Source organism: Capricornis sumatraensis, chromosome 4 (assembly GCF_032405125.1).
Source record: "Capricornis sumatraensis isolate serow.1 chromosome 4, serow.2, whole genome shotgun sequence".
In the NCBI taxonomy this organism is placed as follows: domain Eukaryota; kingdom Metazoa; phylum Chordata; class Mammalia; order Artiodactyla; family Bovidae; genus Capricornis; species Capricornis sumatraensis.
Window position 1 is genome coordinate 51,375,198 of NC_091072.1, and position 10,708 is coordinate 51,385,905.

At 41.0% G+C, this 10,708-nt stretch overlaps 1 protein-coding gene across 1 annotated transcript; it reads left to right on the top strand.

Annotated features, from left to right (window-relative positions):
• The first annotated feature begins 7,057 nt into the window (after positions 1-7,057).
• LOC138079102 (serine palmitoyltransferase small subunit A) lies at positions 7,058-7,581 on the top strand. The gene has a single exon (XM_068971921.1). The coding sequence runs from the start codon at positions 7,067-7,069 to the stop codon at positions 7,271-7,273; it is 207 nt and encodes a 68-aa protein (XP_068828022.1). The 5' UTR covers positions 7,058-7,066; the 3' UTR covers positions 7,274-7,581.
• Positions 7,582-10,708: the final 3,127 nt, after the last annotated feature.

Below are 10,708 nucleotides of genomic sequence, written 5' to 3' on the forward strand. Positions count from 1 at the left end.
CCTGAAAGATGATGCTGTGAAAGTGCTGTACTCAATATGCCAGCAAATTTGGAAACTCAGCAGTGGCCACAGGACTGGAAAAGGTCAGTTTTCATTCCAATCCCAAAGAAAGGCAATGCCAAAGAATGCTCAAGCTATTGCACAGTTGTACTCATCTCACATGCTGGTAAAGTAATGCTCAAAATTCTCCAAGCCACGCTTCAGCAATACGTGAACCGTGAACTCCCTGATGTTCAAGCTGGTTTTAGAAAAGGCAGAGGAACCAGAGATCAAATCGCCAACATCCGCTGGATCATGGAAAAAGCAAGAGAGTTCCAGAAAAACATCTATTTCTGCTTTATTGACTATGCCAAAGCCTTTGGCTGTGTGCATCACAATACACTGTGGAAAATTCTGAAAGAGATGGGAATACCTGACCACCTGACCTGCCTCTTGAGAAATCTGTATGCAGGTCAGGAAGCAACAGTTAGAACTGGACATGGAACAACAGACAGGTTCCAAATAGGAAAAGGAGTACGTCAAGGCTGTATATTGTCACCTTGCTTATTTAACTTATATGCAGAGTACATCATGAGAAACACTGGACTGGAAGAAACACAAGCTGGAATCAAGATTGCCGAGAGAAATATCAAGAACCTCAGATATGCAGATGGCACCACCCTTATGGCAGAAAGTGAAGAGGAACTCAAAAGCCTCTTGATGAAAGTGAAAGAGGAGAGCGAAAAAGTTGGCCTAAAGCTCAACATTCAGAAAACGAAGATCATGGCATCTGGTCCCATCACTTCATGGGAAATAGAGGGGGGAAACAGTGGAAACAGTATCAGACTTTATATTTTTGGGCTCCAAAATCACTGCAGATGGTGACTGCAGCCATGAAATTAAAAGACGCTTACTCCTTGGAAGAAAAGTTATGACCAACCTAGATAGCATATTCAAAAGCAGAAACATTACTTTGCTAACTAAGATCCGTCTAGTCAAGGCTATGGTTTTTCCAGTGGTCATGTATGGATGTGAGAATTGGACTGTGAAGAAGGCAGAGCGCTGAAGAATTGATTCTTTTGAACTGTGGTGTTGAGAAGACTGTTGAGAGTCCTTTGGACTGCAAGGAGATCCAGCAAGTCCATTTTGAAGGAGATCAATCCTGGGATTTCTTTGGAAGGAATGATGCTAAAGCCGAAGCTCCAGTACTTTGACCACCTCATGAGAAGAGTTGACTCCTTCGAAAAGACTTTGATACTGGGAGGGATTGCCGGCAGGAGGAGAAGGGGACGACTGAGGATGAGATGGCTGGATGGTATCACAGACTCGAAGGACGTGAGTCTGAGTGAACTCCGGGAGTTGGTATTGGACAGGGAGGCCTGGCGTGCTGCGATTCATGGGGTCGCAAAGAGTTGGACATGACTGAGTGACTGAACTGAAGCATGCATGCATGCCTTTTTTGGGGGACCCCCCCAGCCATTCAGCCTTCTAGATCACCATTCCAGTGTTTCTAGTTTATTCATTTATCTGATATGTCAAAATAATACTGTATTGTCTCTTTGAAGTTAGGTAGCTTTATGTTGTAAACCTTCTCGTAGCATTTTCAGAGTATTTTATCCACCTATTTCAATTAAAATGTAATCTCTATTCAAAACATGAAAAACTCAGTATGTGGCTTCAAACACTTGTAATTAATTGCTTAAGGGTGATTTAGAGGAAAACTAGAAAATGAATGTTTCATGAGCAAATTCAGAGACAGTCTTCCACATATTTATTTATATTGATATTTTCACATCCCAGAATTCATAAGTAATCTGCCACTCAGTTACTCAGCTGAAGCTCATAGTGGCTGGTCACTCAGGCAGGGCATCGAGAATATGTGACTTCTCCATGGGGCTTGGTCTTCCTCACAGCATGGTGATTCAAGCTGGCTAGACTTACGTGGTGGCTCGGGGCTCCACGATGCCTCTCCCAGCTGACACAGTGAAAACTGCTCTGTGCACTTTTGTGGCTGCAGGCCTCAGTGTCCTGTATTGTGTTAAGCCCATGGTTCTCAATCCTGTCTGTGCTTTAAAATCACCTGGAGAGACATTTTTAAAAAGAATCTATACCTTTTTCCAGCCCCTCACTTTCAGTCTGTATGTGTCCCTAGGTTTGAGGTCTGTCTCTTGTCAGACTTTTGGACTCAGTGTGAGAAGGAGAAGGTGGTATGATTTGAGAGAATAGCATTGAAACATACATACATATTACCATATGTAAAATAAGATGTCCAGTGAGAGTTTGATGCGTGAAGCAGGGCACCCAAAACTGATGCTCTGGGACAACCTAGAGGGATAGGGTTGGGAGGGAGCTGGGAGGGGGGTTCAGGATGAGGGGGACACTGTATACCTGTGGCTGATTCATGTTGATGTATGGCAAAACCCATTACAATATTGTAATTATCCTCCAATCAAAATAAATTTAAAAAAACCCTATATCTGAACCATACACTCAAGAGATTTCTAGTTTACTTGATCTGGAATTGGACCTGGGTAGTACATGTTTTTTTCAGTTCCTAGTGTCGTGTTCTTTGTATATGCTAATTGTATGGTTATTCATTGACTCCTTTGGATGCTTCTGACTCTTTGATTTCAGAAATGGATCCTCAGGCTCCATCAGTGAAGGCAGAAAGAAGTCACATATTCTTGATGCCCTAGTTGAGTTCCCAGCCACTGTTGGCTTCAACTGAGTAACTGAGTGACTGACAGATTATTTATAAATTCTGGGACTTGAAAGCATCAGTATAAATAAATGTGTTGGAGTACTGTCTCTGAAGAGTTATGGCTATGTCATCACTGGTTTTCAGGAGTTGAGGTTGTAAATGAGAAATCTGATGGGCGGGTAGAAAGTAACAGACAAATGAGCAGCAGGGGCTGTGATCGGAAGATAACACAGCAGATGACTGACGTTCTTCCATATATAAGACACACTGCGTGGTTTCTCAAACTTGCAGATAGTCTTTTGCCTTTTTGGGGTTCCCAATCTCAATTGATCACACTTTGCAGGGAAAATATACAGTGGTGAGATACAATACGTGTCATTTAGTATGAATTGTCCAGTTAATATATCAGCTTCCTCTGACATTTTCCCTTCCTTCCACTACTGCAAGCACAGTCATCTTGTTGTAACATCCGTTTGCAAAAGTCCAGTCACAGAAGAGAATTAAAAACTGATTTTTCACCACATGGAAAACAGAGGGACCTTGACTTCACATCCTGGCAATTCTGAGGTGTCTGAGTGGATTGGTTTAATGGTTCTTCTTAAACTGAGGGCTACCATTTAAAATGGGCTTTGTCTTCAGATATTCCTGGGTCTGGGAATGTGTTACATTTGCTTCTCTGTTTGTGGTTCAGAGAAGGCAGAAAACTTACTCTTGGCTGACCATAAGCAATGTCAGAAGGAGAATCAGCTCATGATTTGTTCCTGCTCGTGGCCTTAGTAACAATTTTTTTAAAAAGATCATATTAATACCAAAGGGCAATTATGGCTCCCATCTCACGACATCCAGATGTCCAGCTATGCAAAGAGAGGTGCCTAAACTGTGCTTACATGTCCCACAGGGAACAGAGGAAATTCATTCTTTATCTTTACAGAGTCCTTGTCATCCTTGGCACTATCGAGCAAAGTCAGTTTCCTTAAGGATTGTGTGACTTGTGTCCTCATGCAATTAAAATTTAACATATTTTGTGTGCGTGTGTGTATGTTTGCATTTGTGTATGTTTTAGGAAAGGCTTGTGCATGGGTTGTGCTATAACAAACATTTCAGACCCCAACACATAGGATGGATTTTGAGCTGAGTTGGCTGTTTCTGGGAATACTGTGGTACTGGAGAGTGTGTAGTAGGACACCCTTTATGCCATGCTATTTTTTTGCTGCAGGTTTGGGTGTGGTTGTCTGGGGGGAACCACAGTGTTTGGGGAGTAAAAGTGGGGATTGACCACTAGCCTGGAAACCAGATTCTGAATGAAATGGGGGTAGGTGTCTTGTTAATCTCCAGAGCCGTAGCTAGAAGGGAAAGAATTCACTTTGAGTTGTGGAGGGGCATAGTTTCCAGATTAAGCTTGGCCATGAAACAAAAGATATTGCCTACCTAGCCTTAATTTTCTCTTTAAAATTGTCAGTCTGATTTGGAGGGTCTTTGAGAGTCATCCATTCCTGTCATTCTAGGTATTTTTAGATGCTTAGGATATTCTAAAACTGTTGCTGCTGACACCTGATCACTTAGTGTGGATATGTGAGAATGTTTACTGAAGTCACTTTTTAGTTTCCATATTTGGTGATACTGGACACATTTCTTTACTCGTCATATTACATTATGTACATACATACGTTAATAATGAGAATGTTAAAAAATATCAGGCCAAGGACTGATGTTCATCGTTATTTTTCTAAGCTTAAATTGGCTGAATGTAACTTTTTATATAAGTTAAAATAGCATTATTTTATATAAGTATATTTCTATAAATAAATATTTTATAATTTAGAATATACTTTATAAATTATATTTATAAAATTATGTAATTTAATAAATATATAATATAGAATATAATTAATATACTTATATTATGCTTCTTAGTAGCATAATTTTAATAGTACTTTTTCATTAATAATACTCTGTAGGACCAAATGAAAATGTTTTCATTATGAAGTGGAAAGAAGAGTTTGGGATGAGGGGCTCAGGAACTAGAAACTTGAAATACTTAAAATATCAGCTTTCCCTAACCTAACCACCTCATCCTATGCAGAGGCCTTCAGCCTTAGAACAAACTGGACAAGTAGAGTATTGAGCCTAAATGGAGGTACCATAGCCCATGACTCCAGTTAACAGCTGGGGGGAGTGTGGGTATACAAATATTAAGGTTTTGTCTACAAGAAATCCCTCTTGAAATGCAAACTGTTCTTGGAAAGAGTAATCACTTAACTAACATCACTTGTATAGCATGTTAAGACATTTATCCTCAGATCATACCTGGGGGTAAAAATTGTGTTAACTTTAAAGTACAAAATGTTGTTTCTCCATAATACCTTGTTCAGAGACTCGCTTCTGCCTCCCCATTGAATTCGGGGCACCTCGTCACATATACTCTCAAACAAGTCCTTCCCACCTCCCTGACACCCAGGGCATCCGCTGCCATATGTTGATTTCTTTCTGCCCCCACTGGGGTTGTGTGATGCCAGATATCTCCATGTAGCCTGGCTACTCTGGCTAATGAAGCTGTTGGTACCCATGACGTCAAGGATGCTCTGTGATGCCACTGTGACCTCTGTCAAAGGCGCCAGCTACTGCCGCTGGCACCATCAAGTAAAACCACATCTGGATCTTTGCTGGTGCTGCTCCCACAGAGGATGGGAGATGGGTTTGGCCCCTTCTTGTACCCTCCTCTCACCAACCCCCCAAGCAAATTATTATCAGTTTAGTTCATTTCTGTGCCAAGATAGGGAGTCAGAGAACAATCTCTCCTGGTGGTTACTTTTCACTTCTTATCCTTATTCCTAAGCATTGTCTTGGGGCGTGGGCCGGGGCCCCCATCTGGGAAGTAGGCACTTTGTTATACATAGTTGCTCCCCACCTCCAGTGGCTGAGATGTTGTGACTGGGTCAAATTTTGGTCTCTTTGGTTGAGTGATTTCCCAAATGCTTCTCTCTCCTCCTCTAGTCGCAGATTGTGAGGGTCAGCTCTTGGGTGTGTATCCACGGCCTCATTGCACTCAGGGAAACTGATTAGAGTGTCTGTGGACAGTAAGACCTGGACAGGCATAGTTGAGAGGGGCAGACATAAGTGGAATCAGCTAAGAGTGGGGACAGGAGTTGTCCCTTCCTCCAAGGAAGAAAGCTTGAATGGAGGTGACTCTACATTCCTAATGGGGTAGGAAGAGGAAGAGCCTCCTGATAAAGGGAGGAGGATTCAGAAAGGAGTGTGAGAAAACAGAGGCTTGTATAACCAACTTCATAGAATTATTCGTGACCCCTGGATTATTATTCTTGTTAAAGATTTAAAATATATGAATAAAATATGTAGTGGGTAAAATCTCTAGAAAGAGCATGCCTATCAAGTAAACAGCTGTTTCTGTGATGGTAGAACAGACTTTTGTTTTGTTCTCATATTTGGCTGCACCCATTATAGAGAATGATACCATCTAGCACAGGGACCCATAAGGTCCTGCAAATTAGCACATATTCTTTTGGTCTACATTTCAATGATGCCATAAGTACCTTAATTAAGTTCTCTTTCTCTCCTCTCTACATGTTGTCTGTTATAAAAGTCCCATCAAAAGAGATTGTGTTTTGAGCAAAGGCGTGCTAAATCATTGCTTCTTTTGTTTAATGTCATTTTTTTAAAGTTGTAGGTCCTTATTTGTAAGAAAGCATAGTTTTCTTTATTTTATCTTATCCTTTATGTAGTTTGAGTAAAATGAGAATGTTTTCTTATTCATCATGTTTTTTTTGGAAATAATGTCTAATGTTTTGATGCATTTATTTCTCCCCTGATGGACATGAGTTTGAGCAACTCTGAGAGGCAGTAAAGGACAGGGAAGCTTGGTGTCCTGTAGTCCATGGGGTCACAAAGAGTCAGACACGACTTAGCGACTGAACACAATAACGGAGGCCTTACACTTGTTTAGTAAACTGGTCTCTTAATAATAATCCTGCCTATCCTTTTGACTCAAGGGAGCCTCCTACCTGTTTCCAATACCCAGTTTACTGGATTTCTTACTGTTTAATTATGTTCCCATGTGGCCACTTCTACTATTTTCTTAAGCTTGTGAAATTTACTATGGAATTTTTTTTTCCATCTTACCGATTTCTTGTCTCATGGTTAAACATTTTATTGATGTTTGCAATTACAGTGGCACAATGCTACAGTATCCTCAGGGAAATTTGTGCTTGCTTTTCCCCTAAATATTTTCTAATCTTGTGATTTTTTTTTTTTAATTACAAATTTCAAGAAATTTCTGCCTTAATGTCAACCTAAACCAGGTGAAGTTGCTAATTGAAGAACAATACAGAGACTGACGTTTGGCTGCAACGCGGGAGGCGCGTGGCGGGGATGGCGCTGGCGCGGGCCTGGAAGCAGATGTCCTGGTTCTACTACCAGTACCTGCTGGTCACGGCGCTCTACATGCTGGAGCCCTGGGAGCGGACTGTGTTTAATTCCATGCTGGTTTCCATCGTGGGGATGGCACTGTACACAGGATACGTCTTCATGCCTCAGCACATCATGGCGATACTGCACTACTTTGAAATTGTACAGTGACCAACATGTGACCAAGTCAAGAAGCTCCTTAGGGAAGACCCATCGCCTGAATTTGGAAAGAGACTTCATCAGATGTCATAAGAAACTCTCCTAGATGTCAACATAACCAACCCTATGAATATAAGGACTAAAATTCAGGAGTAGAACAGGAAAGCGATCCTGACTCATGTGTTGTGTTCTTTATTTTTAATTTTAAAAGAGGCTCTTGTATAGTAATTTTTGTCTATTTTAACATTGTAGTCATTTGTACTTTGATATCAGTATTTTCTTAACCTTTGTGACTGTTTCAGTATTACCCAGTGAAAGCTTTTCTTAATGTAACTTTGAGTACATTTTAATTGCCTTCTATTTCTAAAACCTAAAGTCATTAGTTGGGCTTTACTGTTCTTGCTATTGTATGGCATACATATCTGCCTGGAAATATTTATACTCTTGACCAAAGTTTTGTAAGAAAAAAATTCAAGATTTGGGGCAAGGGGGCCGGGGAGGGAGGACATTTTATTGAGAACTATTTACAAAAGACTTATCTGTAAGTTTGAACTCAGGAGTACAGTTTTAGTTATCTGGACTCTTATCAGCTTTTGCTTTAAAACTATAAAGTATTTCTTAATGAAAAAGGAAGATCTTGCTTAAGTTAAAATAAGGAACATTTCACCTTTTAAATATTTAATTCATGTGTGAACTTATTTCCAGAAAACTTTGATGACGGTTCTTGTGACAAATGGTGGTTAAGCAGCGTTATTATGTAAGGCTTATATACCATAGAGTTTTTAACAGAAGGTAATGAGCTTCTTCTGAGGGCCACTAGTAGCACTGTACTTCCTTAAAGTAATGGGTGCTGCAAATGCATTTGCACATTGCAATATGATGAGATGAATTGTTAAAAACTATAACAAAAAGAAATGTAAACTTGGTTAAAATATGCTCACTCTTTGTATTGTTTTTTTTTAAAAAAGATTTTTATTCCGTAAATGTAAGATGACTACCTAATTTTTTGATGTAAACTCATTAAATTCGAAGAGAGAGAGAAAAAAAAAAGAACAACAATACAGCTATATAAAAGGATTACCTTTTTTCCAGAGACACTTCTAAAGGAGTAAAAAACGACAAACTCAGCTGAGGCATAACTGAGAACATATTATAAAGAGAGGAAAGCAGAGAATATTGCTAGTGAGGAATACCACATGTATAATGATGGAAATTATATAGGTTTTAAAAGGAAAAGAGATGGATTAAAATGTGTACAATAGTAATAAAATTAATTTTGCTCTCATCATTAGAAGTAAGAGAGGGCGATAACCCTCCATACAGTCTGTGAGGAAAGCTTCACTGAATTTCATGGCTATAAGACTGATGTCTTGATAGTTTTCCTGTTTCAAGTAGCTTGCCATGTTTGTTTGTTTCATAACAATCATAGCTGGCTGTTGGAAAGAACCCCAAGCAATCTTGTCTCTCAGGTTGGTGACAGTTTCATAGTTTATATTAATGATGGCGCTGAGGATGAATATATTTCAATAGCATTAAATCTCAATGAAAAGTTTTTAATGGGCTGAGTACCTCAGAAAGCATTCCTAAGACCTCCGGTTAGTTTTGTTGACTTTTTACACATCAATTATTAATACTTGTAATGAAACAATAATGCGGTTATGCATTGGAAGAGCCCTTTTCACTACAGAGGACACCAAGTACTTTATGAGCTGCCAAGAGCCAATTTCTGCTCTCGATGCATATATAGTTGTCTAGAATGAGCCAGCCGGAAGCATAAATATCATTTATGCCTCAATTTCAGACAAGGAGCCTTTGGCATTACCTTAAACACGTACTCAGAATCCAACACTACTTCCCACCTCGGGTACCACCTCCTGATCCCTAACCAACTTCACCTCCTCCCTCAATCATTTTAATGGATCTCTCTATTTGTTGTCCCTCTGGACTTTGTTCCTCAGCACTTGCTACAGTGATCCAGGCTGAAATGTCAGGGCATGCCTTGCTCATTGACTCTGAACATGTCAGTGGCTCCCCAACACATTCAGGGTAAAAGCCAAAGTCCTTACAGTGGCCGACAGGGTCCTGAGGGTCTGGCCTCTCTTTATGGCTCTGATCTTATCGCCTTCATCTCTTCCCTTGTTGCTTGGCTTTGGCCACACTTTGCTCCTGGCTGATCCCTGGACACATTTCTTCTGTTGCCCAAGGGCTGTGGCTCCCTCTGCCTGGAATGCTCTTTGCCCAGAGAGCTGTTACCTCTCTCCTTCACTTCTATCAGGAGCATGTTAATTAGGGTTCTGTTTGCAACTACAGCAAAGAAACCTTCAATTTACAGTGCCTTTACCAAAGCAGAAGTCCTGAAACATCTGAAAATGGTGCCTGGATGGCAGGTGACTTTCCTGTAAGCGGCAACTCTGGGGCGTGGGCTCCTTCCCTGTGTGACTCTACAGTCTCTTTGGCCAGGCCCCCGAGGCCTCTGTTTCTCCATAGTGGAAGGAAAATCCGACAGTGGACACGGCAAACATCACTGGTATTCAGCTTCTTTTGAGAGAACAGTTAGTGACAGGGCCACACTGGATTCAAGGGGAGCTGCGATGATAATCGCTGGCTCTGTAGCATGTCCCAGCAAGACTCTAACACAGTGAACATGGAGTAAGGACTCCTGGGGCAGCTAGATGTTTCTGCCACAGACTGCCCTCCGGCCACCAAAGATCTGTGTTACCTTCTCTCTATTTGAGCCCCATTGGGCTCAAAAACAGGCCTCCCAGGTAGCTTACTGGGTAAAGAATCTAACTGCAGCACAGAAGACCCAGGAGTCATGGGTTCAATCCCCAGGCCAGGGAGATCACCTGGAGGAGGGCATGGCAACCCACTCCAGTATTCTTGCCTGGAGAATCCATGCATGGACAAAGGAGTCTGGCGGGCTACAGTCCATAGGATTGCAAAGAGTTGGATGTGACTGAGCATACACACATGCACATGTAGGCTCAAAAATACATTTTTGAAATGAATTTTACCCATTTATAATAGCAATAATCACATCTTGGATAAACTTGCTTGGCTATGATACTGCCACTACACAAAGCTAAAATATATGTGTTGTGTAAGAAAGTGAAAGAAAATGAAGTCACTCAGTCATGTCTGACTCTCTGTGACCCCGTGGACAGTAGCCTACCAGGATCCTCTGTCCATGGGGTTCTCCAGGCAAGAATACTGGAGTGGGATGCCATTCCCTTCTTTAGGGGATCTTCCTGAACTAGGAATCGAACTCAGGTCTCCCACGTTGCAGGCAGATGCTTTACCCTCTGAGCTACCAGGGAAAGGAATAATATGTATATTAGTGTAGCTACTAGAAAATTAAAAATAACATATATGTCTCATTTCTCTTGGACAGCCCTGTTCTAAAGCTTTAGAATCTTGTGTATCAGTTGGCAGAGAGGGAAAGAGACA